This window comes from Lolium perenne, chromosome 7 (assembly GCF_019359855.2).
Source record: "Lolium perenne isolate Kyuss_39 chromosome 7, Kyuss_2.0, whole genome shotgun sequence".
In the NCBI taxonomy this organism is placed as follows: domain Eukaryota; kingdom Viridiplantae; phylum Streptophyta; class Magnoliopsida; order Poales; family Poaceae; genus Lolium; species Lolium perenne.
In genome coordinates this window covers 114,322,320-114,341,323 of record NC_067250.2, presented here as the reverse complement: position 1 = coordinate 114,341,323, position 19,004 = coordinate 114,322,320, and the positions used below count along the sequence as shown (strand labels likewise).

General features: G+C 42.4%; 1 protein-coding gene and 1 long non-coding RNA gene across 4 annotated transcripts; one reads left to right on the top strand and one right to left on the bottom strand.

The window, feature by feature from the left end:
• Positions 1-112: 112 nt before the first annotated feature.
• Positions 113-2,684, bottom strand: LOC139833675 (uncharacterized). The gene has a single exon (XM_071824015.1). It carries the CDS (start codon positions 2,682-2,684, stop codon positions 252-254), a length of 2,433 nt encoding a protein of 810 aa, XP_071680116.1. The 3' UTR covers positions 113-251.
• Positions 2,685-6,300: 3,616 nt separating this feature from the next.
• Positions 6,301-10,213, top strand: LOC127323826 (uncharacterized). 3 transcript variants are annotated; one of them, XR_011749077.1, is made up of 4 exons: positions 6,301-6,353; positions 6,486-6,660; positions 7,798-8,973; positions 9,798-10,213. It is a non-coding gene; the product is annotated as an uncharacterized lncRNA (long non-coding RNA). The 3 variants fall into 3 exon arrangements; XR_007865986.2 differs by having other exon boundaries at positions 6,301-6,370; XR_007865985.2 differs by having other exon boundaries at positions 6,301-6,370; positions 6,486-6,667.
• The last annotated feature ends 8,791 nt before the right edge of the window (positions 10,214-19,004 follow it).

The following is a 19,004-nucleotide window of genomic DNA, read 5'->3' as shown; positions in this document are numbered from 1 at the left end:
ATGTCTCAATACCTCTACGCAGTGGCGGACGCAGGAAAGAATTGGAGGGGGGGCACACCTCAAAAAAAAAATTTTGCGCACCCCCCAAATTGTGAAAAACCTTTGCATAATGAAGTAATGAACAATATACAAGACAAATTCATTGCATTGGAGTTCAATACATATATCAAATGTGCACGATTACAATACAAATAGTTCAAAACATTACAAGGGTATTACATTGTAGAATATAGCATAATTAGAAACTTACATCATTTCTTCAATCTACGGTTTCGCATTGCCATGAAAGTTTCAACAATGGTATCATCACTTACATGAATGAACACCCCTCGCTCGATAAATGTCACTAAGCAATGGTTCAAGAGGTCATCACCCATACTATTTCTCAACTTGTTTTTTACTAGACTCATTGCGGAAAATACTCTTTCAACATTCGCCGTCGCCACCGGTAGAAGCAATATCAATTTGAGAAGCATGTAAACTAAATCATAAACAACATGCTTTTTTGTTTCAACAAGCTTAATAGAGAGCTCACCAAGATGATTGACACATTTGAATCTATCATCTTTTCTCATGTCATCAATAAAGATCTCAAGTTGGGGTTCAAGTCTTAACAAATCCATGCTTGATATGTCATTGGGGTAGAATTGAGCAAGTCTCATTACCTTTTGTGCATCATAAGAAGCAAATGAATTCACGGGATTCAAAGCCGTCATACAAATAAGCAACTCCATGTTAACCTCATCAAACCGATTGTCAAGCTCTTGAATAACTTGGTCAACAACGCCAAGATACACTTCTCTTCTATAACGATCATCATTTGTTTGCTTTTCATAATACCGTTGTGATCTTCCATGAGCCACATAATTAGATTCCGGGGAAGGAACTTCAATGCCATGAGTGTTGCAAAAGAATGTCACCTTTGCAAGAAATCTTTCCCATCCAAGTGATGACCTCATATCCTTCATTTTCTCCTTTGCCAATCCAACAAGCACCATTGCATTGAGAATATCTTGATCCTTCTTTTGCAAAGATATAGACAAGTCATTTGTGTAGCCAAGAATAACAAGCATCAAGTTGAGATTGAAAACAAAGTCAAATGATTCAAAGGCCGCGGCAACTCCTCTTATTCTTGTCCACTCACTCTTTTGTGAAGGATCTTTTCCAATCCTTACAAGCACCTCAAGTATCACCGGGTACATATCAACAATGTGTAGAATGGTCTTGTAATGAGAGCCCCATCGAGTATCACCGGGTCTAGATAAACCCATCTCTTGATTGAGTCCACTTCCACTTTCAATTTCACCCATCTCAAGTGCTTGTAAAACTTGTTGAGCTCTAACATCTCGAAGCATGTCATGACGTTTGCAAGAAACTCCAATGATATTGAACAAATAAGAAACATGATCAAAGAACCACACACATGCTTCATTATCCTTTGCCACTGCAATAAGAACCAATTGAAGTTGATGTGCAAAGCAATGTATGTAATAAGAAGAAGGCGACTCTTTCATGATCAATGTTTTTAACCCCTTAATCTCACCCTTCATGTTGCTAGCCCCATCATATCCTTGTCCACGAATTTGAGTGGGAGACAAATGATGATCTTTTAGCAAAGATATAATTGCAACCTTGAGAGACAATGAAGTAGTATCGGAAACATGAACTACTCCAAGGAACCTCTCACATATTCTTCCCAATTTATCCACATAACGCAAACAAAGAGCAAGTTGTTCTTTGTGAGACATATCACTAGACTCGTCGGCTAGAATTGCATAGTGGTCACCATCAAGATCTTCAATGATTAGTCTAGTAGTTTCTGTCGCACAACATTCAATAATGTCATGTTGTATCCTTGGACTATTCAAGATGCAATTTCCGGGAGCATTCTTCAAAACAATCTTATTGACTTCCTCATTACCTTCCGCAAGCCACTTTAGAAGTTCAAGAAAATTTCCCCGGTTGGTTGATTCTTCACTCTCATCATGTCCAAGGAATGCCAATCCTTGTTTCAAAAGAAATCTCAAGCATCTAAGAGAGTAAGTTAGCCTAGTCTTGTAAAGAAGTACATCCTTCTTAGCCACCTTCATAAGAACATTATCAATTTTGGTGTTGGGTGCAACAAATAAGTTGTACTTCTCTTGAGCTTGGTATTGAATGCTAGTAACACCACCCACATGCTTCTTAAATGATTCAGGTTTTTTCCAATTTCTAAAACCATCTTTAACAAAGGCATCTCCTCCGGGACCTTCATTGGCTCTCTCTTTGAACAAGAAACACACAAAGCAAAATGCCGCATCCTTTTCGATACTATATTCTAGCCAATTGTAGTGATGAAACCAAACACAACTAAAGTGCCAATTTTTGCCCTTCTTTTTTGTTGTTGTGAAATCATGCTCATATGGTTGGCACGGACCTTTTAGGATATATCCTCTCCGAACATCATCTTGAATATTAACATCATAACTTGAAATAGGAATCCTTTCCCCCGGATCATGTGGACAAAAGTGAGCATCATGTGACCTTGCATTTGGTTGTTGTGGTGTTGTATCTTCAATGTCAATCTCACTCTCAACATCGGATTCGACTTCTTCATCGTGAACAATATCAGATTGGACCGGAGATGCAATCTTCTTTGATGCTTGTTTCTGAAAAAGTAGCGCAATTTGGCTATTTCTCTTCATTTCTACACAATTGAAACATTCAAACATTACTAATTTAACAATTTTATGTGTTCTTCATCATATAAGATTTAACAAACATACATTGATAAATGATAATTTGATACAATGATACATACACACATGAAAATAACAGTTTATTCATATAAACAGAGAGTCATATCTCATATGCAAACAGTAAACTTGATGGTGAATGGTAGAAATGCAGTATCAGGGGCTCACTTCTGGAGTTCTGGTTCTGGTCGTGGCCTCTTGGGTCTTGGGAAGATCAGGCCATCAGGGATTCAGGGCCTCAGGGGACAGGGGCGGACAACCAGACAGACTCTCTGCCCGGAACTGCTCCTCCGTCCGCGTTGAGGTTGGGGCGAGCCGGCGAGGCGAGGCCGGCGCTGGATGGCGGGCGATGGCGGGCGACGGCGGGCGACGGCGGACGGATGGAGGTTGACTGGTTGAGGGCGGGCGAGGCCGGCGGGGCGGGCGACGGCGGACGGCGGGCGAGAGAAACAGAGTAGAGGCTGAGGGCGGGCGAGGCGGGCCGCGGGCGGGCGACGGCCGATGGCGGGCGAGGCCGGCGGGCGACGGCGGTTGGGGGCTCAGCCGCTCGGGGCGTGGGGAATCGCAGGGTGCGAGTGCGATGCGGGTGACCTCGACGCGACGACGCCAGTATCCACGACTCCGGACCTGGTCGAGGCTAATCGGCCTTTTATTCCATGGGGTATAATCTGGACGGGCTGAATTTCTGGGTGGGCCACGGCCTCCCCGGCCCCCCCGCTGCGTCCGCCACTGCCTCTACGCTACACATAAAGTTGACAATGTGGATCTGAATCAAGTCAACGGCGCACATTGTTAAAACTCTAAAGGGTGTAGGTACAAATAGGTAAGTATTAATATTTTCACAATTATAATGTACATAATCAGGCATCTCCAAAAAAAATTGCTTCTGTTAATCTTAATAAAAGTATAGCTATAGTATTAGAAATAATATTTTGACAAATAATTTCTCGCACCGTAGCTTGTGCTTTCTAGGAGCCAAAATGCACTGCCCTCGGCTTTGCTCTTTGAGAGCCCATTTGGCAACTATTATTTCATATTATTTGATAGAGAAATAAAATGAAATGACATCGATGATATCATTTTATTTGGCATATACACGTAAATGATAGATTACCGAAAGGAATTATTAAGGTTAGGCATGGAATGAAAACCATGTAATTCTCAATTTAGCACCTTAGCTTCTATTTGTGCCCTACTTATTTAGATATAGTGCTTGATTGCTGGTGTTGCCTTTGAATATTGTGTTGCAAGCTTTTAGTGTTTAACTAAATAAATTTAGTAGGTGGTTTTATTTGCATAGGTTTGCTTGTGATCTTTATGATCAAATCATTCTAAACAAATACCTCTCAAACAACAAAATAGGTTGGAAAAATATTATATGCTGCATATTTAGTTCGATATATTGACACATCTGAGCTTCATTTTAACTTTGAATAATATTTACTGATGCACAACTGCAGATGAAACCTGACATATCTCCAAACTACCGATATACAAATAACACAAGAAAATCGTTGGTCATAACTACTATATTAAAGTGTAACAAACATCTTTTTTCTCATAATTTTGGGTTTAGTTTTTGTGCTCCTGTCCTGTTGACACGTGTTTTCATCTGGTCTGTTACTAGCTAAATGCTCGTGCGTTGCCACGAGTTTCTAATTTATTTATTTTGGTATATGTAACAAGAGTGAATTCAAAATTTTCTTAAATTTTGCACAAGAATTTTTCTTTGCCATGTCGATGGGCAGGGGTCCAGCAGACGGAATCATCTGAAGAATTCAGCGCAATTCTTGCCTATGTCGATGGGTTCTTGGCTCACCTGTTAGAGTCTTCACCGCGGCAAATTCCTTGCAACGATCTGATAGTGGTAACACCTCTGATGCAGATATTGTGCCTGAATATTGTGCCAGAGCCTTTGCCAATTCCCCATGCGCCAAAGCAACAACACACTGATGAGTTTGATACACTTGATCCATACAGCCGAGCGAGAAAGGCTACTAATTTAACTGAAGACGGTCCCAACATTGGATCTCAGTACGTGTATATAAACCCTATCGAATGGATCAGTTTTCCGGTGGATAGACATACTGCAGTTTCAATTGGTTCAAAGAACGTAAAAAAATATAACAGTGCAATCCTAGTAACTCGTTGTTAATTCTTTGGCATCAACTTGAGATCATCTAGTACTATATATATTGTAGGTGAATCATAATAACACCACCATGCTAATCAGCTCCGTCCGGCCGGAGCATGGTTGACTGCCTGTTGCCGTCTCCGATACAAATACACTTGTTCCTTTTTTTTTCTTCCGGTTAAGGCCTCCGTGTTTGGGTTAGAACACGATTGATTTTGGCTTTGCCGTCTCCAATATAAACACTTTCCGATCGGGTGTAGGCCGCTGGTTTTTTCAGTGGTACTCCCGGATGTACGTATGGTCCGATCGAGATTTAATAGTAAAGATTTATTAGGTAAGGTGCGACATAATAGATCCATATTCAGAGATATTGGGCCTAGAATTTCCATAAGACGTCGGACTTAGAGAAAAAACTTTGGCCCGTTTGTGACACCAGGCAGTCACCTATTGCAATTTAATAGTAAAGATTATTTGAGGTACAACTTTTGAGGTGTCTTGCAATTTTTATCTGGTTTGTTACGGTTGGGTGGTTCACATGGTGATGCTATTAGTTTTATACTTGGGTGAGCGTAGCATATTTGGCCACTGTTCGTTTTGTTCCTGCAGCACCGCTTTGACCCTCTAGAAAACTCCCGTAGAGTCCCAGGCGCTGTACCTCCACCCAATTCCCTCTGCCCAGCAGTTAGGTCCTCGGAGCAGCAATAGAGAGGAGGGGCATCGTGGTTGGTTGAGCGCGCCGCGGGAGGCTCCGCCGGGCTGCCGCCAACAAGCGCGTCCCAAGGGGTCCCGCCGGGGCGCGCGCGTCCGATGGGCGCGAGGAGGCGCGCCGTGTTGCGGGAGGCTCTGCCAGCCGCTGTCGACGAGCGCGATGAGACCCGTTGCGGGAGGCTTTGCCAGACTGCTCGATGAGCAGCAGCAGCGCATCGTGGGGAGTTTCGGGCCGCCGCCTACTCCGCCACACGGCCGCCGGCGGAGGAGCCCGTGGCGGTGGCCGGTTTCATGGCGGTGGAGGCACCGCTTGTGGAGGATCCCGTGGTGATTGTCGATTTCGTGGTGGTGGACGTCTTTGGTGGATGTGCCCATAATGGTGGTTGCAGGCGCCGCCGCGGCCCGCGACGCCCCCACGCGTGCATCGCGGCGTCGACTGCTTCCACGATCTTGATCAAATCGGTGAGGGAACCTACGGGTTGGTATCTATATCTACTTATTTCTTCCTCTCAACAGTAATTCATCGATCTAAATTCGGATTCCATCGCCACCGGACGTTGTCAGGAAAGTCAACACGGCAAGGAGACGAATACGAACGAGATCGTCACCCGCAATAAGATCCGCGCGAGTAGATGGGTGGTCTCCAGGCGCGGGCGCGGGAGGCGTGAAGCTGATCCCCTCGGCGCCCAGCCGCCCGCAGCTCCCCCTGGTCCCGGACGTGGCGGCGGAGCACGCTGATGTGCTCGCTACTCTTGAGGTCCCCGATTCCGTCCAAGGTGCCGTTTAATTTCAGGTCCGAAATTGAACCTTCCGGGGCCGATTGGACAGGCCATGAACTGCGGTCATTCTCGGCGACGAGCCGCCGACGTACCTCGGGCAGTGCTGACCATCTTGTTTATCCATGCCAGAACAAGCAGTCCAGCACCAGCTGGTCTTCCCTCCGCTCCTCTCGCTCTCGCATGCGTTCTACAGCGCCGTCGCTGTGATCACTCTTGTGGTCTGGCCTCAAGACCTCTGTGGAACGCGCAGCTCAAGAATGTTGGCCACCGGTTGGTCCACACCTAGCTATTCTCAAGTACCCTGGTAAGTGGTAAGTTGCTCAAACTCCATCACTTCGAGGATGGCCTTGGTCGCTCTGATGCCTGGGCCAGGCTAGGTATCCATCCCCTCAACTGGGCTGGTTCTGGGTTTTTTCTGATTTGTAGAACTGTCCCTGTATTCCGTATCTGTGCTCCTCTTTATTGCTGTTGGCTGTGAGCAATTATAGATCCTAATAGTAATGTATTGATGTACAGTTAACTAGATGCCACGTTTAATTCTTCCCTCTTCTGTAGCACTTTCATATGTTCATACTGTGAAACCTGATCATCCTCTCACAACTCTCAACTTGAAGGAATTGAACTAAAGAGACATATTTTCCTAGCCAAGCTGAAAAGAAAATATTGAATAAATTGTTTCAAATGATGACAATATCCTTTTTCTGATGATAGACTTTGATATGGTGAAATAATTATTTTTATTCTATCTTCCAAACTTACATACGCTAGGTGGATCTTTCTCTTTATGACAAGACAAGATGATATTACACAAGTTCAGTACGCTAGAAAATATGGACTCTTTTTTTATATGTTCATGTTCCTGCCCAAAGATGCCAACCATCAGAATGATTTTGTGGATTAAGTTAGCCTGTACTTTTGTACCTTCCGGATGCTTCTTGAGCATTGATTTTTGTGGATTCAGTCTACCTGCACCTCTAGAGATTTTGACAATTTAGCTGTCCAGTGGTAAAAATTAGAATGCCATCCAATGGATTCTGTAATGAACAGATCACTGGAAGAGAAGAACTGCATAACGGAATCGACAGTTTGGTATCTAGCAATAATGCTTAGCCTGTCCTTCCTGCTATTTTTCTTAACTGCTACGGGCATGCTTCTTGAAAAGCCACCTGGTCTTTTCTGTTAGCCTGCAAAATATTTTCCAAAGTTCTGAAGAGAATCAAATGCATCTTTGTGTGTTCTATTTTGTTCTCTCTCGCTCTCCTTCCCAACTGAACCAGATGGCTCCAACAAATATTATATATAGATTTATTCTTGAAATAAAATTTGTAAGTGCGTGGTTAAAATTACCTGGATTTTCCTGTTATTTATATAATTTATAGTGAATTGGTCTGCTGCCTCGGCCAATCCTCTTCAGTCTTGACTGTATGTGTTCTGTTTTCAGGTTGTCGAACTGAGCTGCTGGTGGCTGCTGCTTTTATTCTCTCTCTGCCGTTTCTCTCTCTGCCGTTTGGGATGTTATCTTTTCTGGTTCTGTAAGGGCATTTTTTCAGGTCTGATTGCTGGTTGTCTAAATTTGTACTTCCTCTGCTACTCTTCGTTGGGCATTGATGCGTCGAAACAGTAGTATATTGAGCGCAATGACGGACTCATCCAGTGTTTGCTCGAATTTTAAATATCACTTCTTTACCAGAGTACTCATATTATTTAGCAGCTATATTTTATATGTCAGGATAATTATCTATTATAAGGATTGTTTCTGCCCTGTAGAAGTTTTTCCATATTATATAATCTTTGTTTCGATGATTCAGTTGGCATGAACAAGATTATCATATAGATAAAGGTTTTATATTGCACAATAATCAAGTTCTCCTTAGAGGTGTGTCATCCCGGCCTTCTCTTAAAAAATATTTAATGAAGCTTCATTTTGAGGGTCCAACGGTCAACCAAAGCAAAATAGAGAGAAATTCAGAAACATTGTAGTTGACTACATTTTTTCCCTACATGTTAATTGCATCCCTTTAATTCTTTGCCCTTCTAGCTGCACTATGGATTCGTATCCTTGAATACAATTGCTAAGGAACATTTAAACTTCTGAATTGCTTTAAGGTGCTGTTAGGTTTGGTCATTTCTCAGCTTGCTTTTTCAGTGTAGCCACTCACTTAACAATGCGCATGGAAATATTTCTTTTTTCTAGGATCCGTTCTCATAACATCTGAATATCTGAGTAATTTGAGAAGCTTGAACATGTATCTTCCTTTCTCATTATCTTCCAGTTTGTATTGTATATGACCTGAATTACTTACAGAGAATATGGATTATGCTAAATTTTACTACAGGGTTCATAAATAGATTTGTGGGTTCCTTTGATGTATAGATCACTGATTTTTATGTTCTTCCTTGATAAACAGGTTACAATGGTATTTCCATGTGTTTTCTAGACAACGTGTTCTCAGAGTAGTTCATATATCTATGACATCCACTCATGTGTTGGGAAAACATTCAAGTCAAGTACGTACTTCAGTGACTTGCTTCAAACGCCGAATACATGCATTTACCTTCATTCCAGGAAGCATGAAGAGGAGAAACACTCTGCAAATGGAAGCAATCTGTGCGCACAGTATGTTCTTTTTCTCATCAACTGTATTCTACATCAAATGGATGCTTTCTTTCAGGTTACCTTTCACGTTTGACATCAAGTAACGTAGATGCCAACTTATTTTATAGTTCACTGAAAGTAAAATTAGCCGATTGAATTGTGCTAGCTTCCATATGATATCATCTTATTCTATCGTGCTGCTATGTGTTCGAATGTTTAGCGAAACAAATTAGTAGTAGTCCTCTTTGAGTGCTACATAGTAATAAATTAGCAACAGTCCCAGTGTCACGTGTTTATCCAAGGAGAGCTCTTTGAGTGTCACAAATTTCCTATTATATTATATATGCTATTTCAGTTAGTACATGATCTCCTTTGCTATAAAAAAATCCTCTAAATGCATAGGAACCTATTCAGTGAAAGGCTACCGTGGGAAACTTATGTTGTGTATTTCTGCAGGTTTAGAACACATGATTTGCAGAGATATAGAAACAACTAACTGAATGAATGTGTTGTATAAATTCTAGAGAACCCTTTTCTGATTTGAGTGCTCAATTTGGATTTTTGTCAGTCATTCCTTCTAAGGTTTGCTGATTATGCAGAGCTACAATATTCTTAGCCCATAAGCTGTATTGTATGGTTTATTTGATGTATTCTAGAGCTATGTTTGCAACGGCAAGCCTATGATAAAAGGACATGGTTGCAGGATAGACCTAGGTGTGTTTTGAAATAGACATGATTTAATAAGAATGTATACTTTTACAAATCTCTTCCTTGCTCATATCTTCGCACTACTTCTTTTTCTTTGTAGTAATTTGATGATTTCTTTCTATGAAATATGATGATAGGCCCACAAGAACGAATCAATGGAAAACTAGAAGCATGGTTATTAGTTTCAAAAGAATATTTGAATGACATTTCATGGAGAGCACTGCTCGGATAGCTCACTTCAGTGTGCCATAGAGATAATATCTTCTCCGCTGTTGGCACCCACGATGAGCCAGGGCCCTCCTCCAGCAGAGCACGAGCCACACCAGCCCCAGCCTTCATGTCAAGATCCAAGAAGTCATTGTTCTATCATCCGGCAATAAGGACGATGACAACTTGCGCTAAAGAACTATTCAAAGGAAACAAGGCAGTTATGGTTGCTGCTTTTACTTATCGAACTTAGTAGAATCCGAAGTCAAGTACTCAAGTCCCTATTGTACCCGCTATTTCTGAAAATAATTCCCATTATACAGAACAATAGTCCACTCACTTCTAAGTAATTTTAGCACATTGCTTACCATTTGTTACTACCAGTCCTCCACATCACAACTGTCCTCCACATCACAACTGTAACGTAACATAATTTAAAGCATCCTTTATTCTTTCACTCCAGGTTAGGCTGGGTGTCGCAGCAAACTACCGTATTCTAACAAAATTTGAAGCATCCTTCATTCATTCACTCCAGGTTAGGCGCGGCGTGCCGCCGCGCCTATCCTTGCTAGTGTAAAGTAAAAGTTAAGCGAAAACTAGGAATCTTGTCCAAGTGATCCTACACCGAAAGCAAATTTCCGTGGATTCGATAAACCTATGTCTATAGAAAAAAAACTACAATATTACAACCCGTAATTCAGATTGAAAGTATCAATGGGGGAGCACCGAGAGGCACAGATTGGGACTCCCCGAGGGGTCCATGGAAACGAGTGTGTGGCACGAGGAGGAAGAACAACATAGGGGCGAGGAGATTGGCGATGACACGTGCGCGGCTAAAAGAGGAGTTAAAATGTCATCCCACGGATACACGTGTATGTGGTAAACTGGAAACCGAGCCATTAGAACCGAGTATATGCGGGTTTGATGGCTCTCTTGGTACCTTTACATTTTGGTCAAACTTTACCTGGTTTAACTTATCCGTTACAATGTTTTTTTAAAGAGAGTGACTAAAATGCGTCTTATATTACGAACCCATTAATCGTATTCCTTTACTAGTACTATACCGGAATGCGCTATTCGATTCATATTTTCGTTTTCTTTATGTAGGTAGATTTACTCCATTTAATTGAACGGGCCATCACAACTTTACTTAAGGAGACCGCGGTGGTCAAGCAAACCACACGAGACCACCACTCGGGCACGCCTCTCTCCTCGTCCTCGACGCCGTCGTCTGGTCTACGTATATACAAAGACCCGCGGAGGCGGGCGCGGGCGACCTCCCCTCCCACTCCATCCTCTCGACATCATACACGAATCGCCGATCTGGACCACGGACCATGGACGCCAACGCCAATTGGCGCCCCACCCAGGGCTTCGACCCCGCCGCCGCTGCGGCTGCTGCCGTCGGTGTTGACCCGAACGCCCCCGCCGGAGGTGACTAGCGCCCAGCTCCAGCCCGAGGCACGCAGCAAGATCGTCAATAAGATGTAAGGGCTCCTAATTGATTGATTTGCTTCCTGATGACCCACAAGTATAGGGGGTGTATCGTAGTATTTTCGATAAGTAAGAATGTCGATCCCAACGAGGAGCAGAAGGTGTTGACAAGCAGTTTCGATGAAGGATTCCCTGTAAATGCTCACAGACAAGTATTCAGGGGGTTTTGATGTAACAGTTGAATAAAGTACGAGTAAGTAAAGTGCGAGAGTAACAATTGCAGCGAGTGGCTCAATCCTTTTTAGCACAAAGGACAAGCCGGTTTGTTTACTTATAATGACCAAACGTTCTCGAGGACACACGGAATTTTAGTCTAGTGCTTTCGCTACATACGGCTAAATAATCTTCATTGTTATGATAAGTGTTGTGTGGGTGAACCTATGCTAATGTACCGCCCTTCCTAGGACTAATACATACTTGTGATTATACCCCTTGCAAGCATCCGCAACTACAAGAAAGTAATTAAGATAAATCTAACCACAGCCTTAAACTCTGAGGTCCTGCGATCCCTCCTGCATCGATATACCAACGGGGGTGAAGTGTCATGTAGTCGACGTTCACATGACACCACTAGAAGAATAACACCACAACTTAAATATCATACCATTGAATATTACTCAACCATAGTTCACTACTAACATTTAGACTTCACCCATGTCCTCAAGAACTAAACGAACTACTCACAAGACATCATATGGAACATGATCAGAGGTGATATGATGATGAATAACAATCTGAACATAAACTTGGTTCAATGGTTTCACTCAATAGCATCAACAACAAGTAGAAATCGATACCGGGAGAGTTTCCCCTATCAAACAATCAAGATCAAACCCAAATTGCCACAGCGGTGACGAGGTGCTGCGGTGGAGACGGCGGTGATGATGGTGGAGATGATGATGATGGTGATGGAGATGATGTCCAGCTCGATGACGGTGACGATGGCGTCGATTTCCCCCTCCCGGGAGGAATTTCCGGCGGATTCCTGCCCGCCGGAGAGCTCTTTTCTCTCTGGTGTTCTCCGCCCCGCAGAGGCGGCTGTAACTCTTCGTGAGGTACCCTCTGTGGCTTAGGTTTTCGGGACGAAGGGTTTCGCGAAGAAAAGGAGGCGAAAGGGGCTGTGGGGCCCCCACACCACATGGTGGCGCGGCCAGGCCATGGGCCGCGCCGCCCTATGGTCTGGGCCCACCTTGGGTCCAGCTGGCTCCTCCTTCTGGCTTCCTTCGTCATCTTGAAAAATAGGATTTTTGGTATAATTTCCTTCCACAGTTGATCTTCCGAAATATTGCGTTCTGACGGTGCTTTTTCCAGCAGAATCCTGGCTCCGGTGCTTGATCCTCCAATAATGATGAAACATGCAAAATAGATGAAATAACATAAGTATTGTATCCAAATATGAAATATATCAATGAATAACAGCAAATTATGATACAAAATAGTGATGCAAATTGGGCGTATCAACTCCCCCCAAGCTTAGACTTCGCTTGTCCCCAAGCGAAACTGAACTCGGTAAACAGGACCACATGTTTATGGAGTGAAGAGTCGATAAATAAAATACGGACAAGAAGCATCATATTCATTCACACAAGACATTATAGTAAACAACTTCCTCATATAACTCAATCTTGAAACAGGTATAAGGTAATCACAAATAAAGGTGCATAAGAAATCATAGTTGGTGATGGCAAACTTCGTTCTTGGTCAGAGAACATTTAACAGATTATATTTATCTCATTGAGCAGCGCTCTCATGTTAAAGTTTATATGGCACAACTTGCATACTCAATCATAATAGTCTCCTCGTAATCATTGATAACTTGCAAAGTAATATTCATTCAGATAAAACTTGTACTAAACAAAGAAGAATAAAAGACATGATGAAGCAAATCACAATATAATGGTTTGATCACAACTACTCAAATGCTTGCTTGAGATGGAGGGAAATAGGTTTACTGACTCAACATAAAGTAAAAGATGTGCCCTTCGCGAGAGGGAAGCAGGGATTAAATCATGTGCTAGAGCTTTTTCAGTTTTGAAATCATATAAAGAGAATAAAAGTAACATTTTGAGAGGTGTTTGTTGTTGTCAACGACTGGTAGCGGGTACTCTAACCCCCTTGCCAGACAAACCTTCAAAGAGCGGCTTCCATATTATTTTCATTTTACGTGGCACTCCTTCCAACCTTTCTTTCACAAACCATGGCTAACCGAATCCTCGGGTGCCTGCCAACAATCTCATACCATGAAGGAGTGCCTTTTTATTTTAGTTTTATTATGATGATGACACTCCCCCCAACCTTTGCTTACACAAGCCATGGCTAACCGAATCCTTCGGGTGCTGTCCATCAATCACATACCATGGAGGAGTGTCTATTTAGTTTAATTAATTTGGGACTGGGAATCCCATTGCCAGCTCTTTTTGCAAAATTATTGGATAAGCGGATGAAGCCACTAGTCCATTGGTGAAAGTTGCCCAACAAGATTGAAAGATAAAACACCACATACTTCCTCATGAGCTATAAAACATTGACACAAATAAGAGATACTAAGTTTTGAATTGTTTAAAGGTAGCACATGAAGTATTTACTTGGAATGGCGGAAAATACCATGTAGTAGGTAGGTATGGTGGACACAAATGACATAGGTTTGGGCTAAGGTTTGGATGCACGAGAAGTATTCCCTCTCAGTACAGGTTTTTGGCTAGCAAGGTTAATTAGCAAGCATAAGAGTTGAGGGAAACAAACAAATATACATGTGATAGAAACAATCATGCATCTTCCTTGTAAGCACAAACAATTTTAACTTCAGAATAATAAGCTATGAGCTAACAAGAAAGAAAGACAATGAAACAACTACATGTATTTCTCTTTTCTACTTAAACCTCAAAGTGTTGTTGCTATTGACCAATGCTAAGTTTGCTAAAACCAAATAGATTTATTCAATACTCCCAAAGTGATACCAATACTAATGACAAGATAAATCATATAATAGAGATTGCAAACTAAAATAAGATGTGCAAAATGTAAATGATAAGACTTCTCATTAATATTCCATAACGATAACTCACACCAAGGGATACATAGACAACCAACTAAAGGAGAGATACTTCCAAACTGCAACCCATCTTATATGATAACTTCCCTACTCATGATATGACACTACTTGACAATAAAAAGTAAAAGATAGTGATGATGTGATACCGCGGCACTCCCCCAAGCTTGGAACAAACCAAGGGGATGCCAATACCGATGATGAATTACTCCTGCGGCGATGGTGGTGATGAACTCCCGTCATCAAACTTCCAAGGAAGAGGCTCTCCATCAAGAAACGACATCTTGGTCTCGGGAATCCTGAAACTAGCAGCACGGCTTATGTATTTAAACCTGTTTTCATACTCACGATTCTGATTACGAACGTCATAGAGTTGTGCTTGGAGCTTGTTGGTGGTGTCGTGAAGTGAGAGGATGTCGCCCCAAAGCTTTGCGGTTTCCTTCTCATGTTCGGCAATGAGTTCGGACACAATCCTGTGGAAGATATCCACCTCACGCTCGGTAGTCTTCTTGTATTTGAAAACCTCTTGTTCTAGCTTCTCCATCCTGTCTTCCAAACTTCCTTCTCCTTTAGGACCCTGGACATCCTTGATCTGTAGTTCTCCTTCAACGACGGCAACTCCTTGGGGTGCATCCTCGGCTCCTCCATGTACAAGTTGCCAACATCCTTGCAGGAGCTGTCCTTCGGAGTTTCCGACGAAGACATGATGGCTCTAGATCCGAAGCAAATCTGGCGAGAAACAGCTCGAAACAAAACACGTCGAGAAAACGATATACGGGCCTCCGGTCCGGGGATTATATAGCAAAAATTTTCACGACAAAAGGAAAGTACCGAGATCGAACTAGAGTCGGAAAGGGGCGACGAGGCGGCCAAACCATAGGTCGGCGCGGGCCCGGAGTCGAGCCGCGCCGGCCTATGGTGGCACGCCCTCGTGCGTCCTTTCCACTCCGTTTCGAACTCGTAATTTTTCATATTTTCCAAAAACAGCAAAAATATTGTTCGGAAAGTAAATTGCGAACTTTTCATTACCAGTACTGTTACCTATTCAAAGTCGAGTTCTGGCGGACTGTCAATTTGTCCTTTAATGAAAGCCTCCGGTGTTTCCACTTGAATAATATCAACATCAACATTATAAGAATCACCTGAGATATAATGCTTGAGTCTTTGTCCATTCACCACTTGCGTGGCATTGCCTTGGAGAGAGCTAATTTTGATTGCTCCTGAACGATACACCTCCTCGACAACATATGGTCCTTCCCATTTCGAGACTAATTTCCCTGCAAAGAGTCTGAGACGAGACCGATACAATAGGACTTTATCCCCAACATTAAACTCTCTTTTGATAATCCTCCTATCATGCCATTTTTTAACTTTCTCTTTAAAGAGTTTAGCATTTTCATAAGCTTCACTTCTCCATTCATCTAGAGAACTTAATTGCAACAACCTCTTATCACCAGCTAGTTTAGGATCTTTATTTAGTTCTCTAATGTACCCAATAAGCTTTGTGCTCTAGTTCTAAAGGTAAATGACAAGCTTTCCCATAAACCATTTATAAGGTGACATTCCCATGGGATTTTTATAAGCAGTTCTATAAGCCCATAGTGCATCCTTCAATTTACTAGCCCAATTCTTTCTAGTTTTATTAACGGTCTTTCCCAAAATAGATTTAATCTCTCTATTTGATAATTCTACTTGACCACTAGTTTGAGGATGATAAGCGGAAGCAATTCTATGATTAATACCATACCTAGCAAGAGTTTTTCTAAAACCTCCATGAATAAAATGAGAACCTCCATCAGTCATAATATATCTAGGCACTCCAAATCTAGGAAAAATAATGTCTAGAAGCATTCTTAAAGAGGTCTCACCATCAGCACTTTTTGTAGGTATGGCTTCCACCCATTTAGTAACATAATCAACAGCAACAAGTATATGAGTGTTACCTTCTGAAGACGGAAAAGGTCCCATGAAGTCAAATCCCCAACAATCAAACGGTTCAATAACAAGAGTATAATTCATAGGCATTTCATTACGTCTGGAGATATTACCAACCATTTGGCATTCATCACAAGATAAAATAAACTTTCTCGCATCCTTGAAGAGAGTTGGCCAATAAAAACCTGATTGTAGAACCTTTTGCGCGGTTCTTTCTCCGGCGTGATGTCCTCCATAAGCACTACCATGACATTTACTCAATATCTCTTGTTGTTCATATTCGGGAACACATCTTCGCATAATACCATCCACTCCTTTTTTATATAAGTGTGGGTCATCCCAGAAATAATGCCTCAAGTCATAAAAGAATTTCCTCCTTTGCTGAGCTGAAAAAGTTGGAGGCAAGTACTTGGAAACAATAAAGTTAGCATAATCAGCATACCAAGGACTGTCTCGCGAGCTCACCTTTATTACAGCCAATTGTTCATTTGGAAAACTATCATTAACAGGAACATGATCATAAGCAATATTTTCCAATCTAGACAAATTATCAGCAACAGGATTATCAGCACCTTTCCTATCTACAATATGTAAATCAAATTCTTGCAAAAGAAGTACCTGATACGCGTATAACACGCGTCCGTTGGGAACCCCAAGAGGAAGGTGTGATGCGTACAGCGGCAAGTTTCCCTCAGTATGAAATCAAGGTTATCGAACCAGTAGGAGCCAAGAAGCACGTTGAAGGTTGATGGCGGCGGGATGTAGTGCGGCGCAACACCAGGGATTCCGGCGCCAACGTGGAACCTGCACAACACAACCAAAGTACTTTGCCCCAACGAAACAGTGAGGTTGTCAATCTCGCCGGCTTGCTGTAACAAAGGATTAACCGTATTGTGTGGAAGATGATTGTTTGCAGAAAACAGTAGAACAGTATTGCAGTAGATTGTATTTCAGTATAGAGAATTGGACCGGGGTCCACAGTTCACTAGAGGTGTCTCTCCCATAAGATAAACAGCATGTTGGGTGAACAAATTACAGTTGGGCAATTGACAAATAAAGAGGGCATGACCATGCACATACATATCATGATGAGTATAGTGAGATTTAATTGGGCATTACGACAAAGTACATAGACCGCCATCCAGCATGCATCTATGCCTAAAAAGTCCACCTTCAGGTTATCATCCGAACCCCCTCCAGTATTAAGTTGCAAAGCAACAGACAATTGCATTAAGTATGGTGCGTAATGTAATCAACAACTACATCCTTAGACATAGCATCAATGTTTTATCCCTAGTGGCAACAGCACAACACAACCTTAGAACTTTCATCACACGTCCCGGTGTCAATGCAGGCATGAACCCACTATCGAGCATAAATACTCCCTCTTGGAGTTACAAGCATCTACTTGGCCAGAGCATCTACTAGTAACGGAGAGCATGCAAGATCATAAACAACACATAGATATAACTTTGATAATCAACATAACAAGTATTCTCTATTCATCGGATCCCAACAAACGCAACATATAGAATTACAGATAGATGATCTTGATCATGTTAGGCAGCTCACAAGATCCGACAATGAAGCACAATGGGGAGAAGACAACCATCTAGCTACTGCTATGGACCCATAGTCCAGGGGTAGACTACTCACACATCACTCCGGAGGCGACCATGGCGGCGTAGAGTCCTCCGGGAGATGAATCCCCTCTCCGGCGGGTGCCGGAGGTGATCTCCTGGATCCCGAGATGGGATCGGCGTTGGCGGCGTCTCCGGAAGGTTTTCCGTATCGTGGCTCTCGATGCGGGGGTTTCGCGACGGAGGCTTTAAGTAGGCGGAAGGGCAGGTCGGGGGCCACACGAGGCCCAGATGACAGGCCGCGCGGCCAAGACCTAGGCCGCGCCGCCCTGTAGTCCTGGCCGCCTCGTGGCCCCACTTCGTCTCCTCTTCGGTCTTCCGGAAGCTTCGTGGCAAAATAGGACCACAGGCGTTGATTTCGTCCAATTCGAGAATATTTCGTTACTAGGATTTCTGAAACCAAAAACAGCTTGACAAAGAATCGGCACTTCGGCATCTTGTTAATAGGTTAGTTCCAGAAAATGCACGAATATGACATAAAGTGTGCATAAAACATGTAGATAACATCAATAATGTGGCATGGAACATAAGAAATTATCGATACGTTGGAGACGTATCAGTACCCATCTAATAAGCCTCGGCTTAGCATCTTTCTTTGTCATAAGGTATCTAATTGCAGCATGATCAGTATGAATCGTAACTTTTGAATCAACAATATAAGATCTAAATTTATCACAAGCAAAGACTACAGCTAATAATTCCTTTTCAGTAGTAGCATAATTTCTTCGAGCAGCATCAAGAGTTTTACTAGCATAATGAATAACATTCAGTTTTTTGTTTACCCGCTGTCCAAGAATAGCGCCTACAGCAAAATCACTAGCATCACACATAATTTCAAATGGTAAGTTCCAATCAGGAGGTTCAACTATAGGAGCAGTTGTTAAGGCTTTCTTAAGAGTTTCAAAAGCTTCCTTACAATCGTCATAAAAAACAAAAGGTACATCTTTTTGAAGAAGATTAGTAAGAGGCTTTGAAATCTTGGAGAAATCTTTAATAAATCTCCTATAAAACCCAGCATG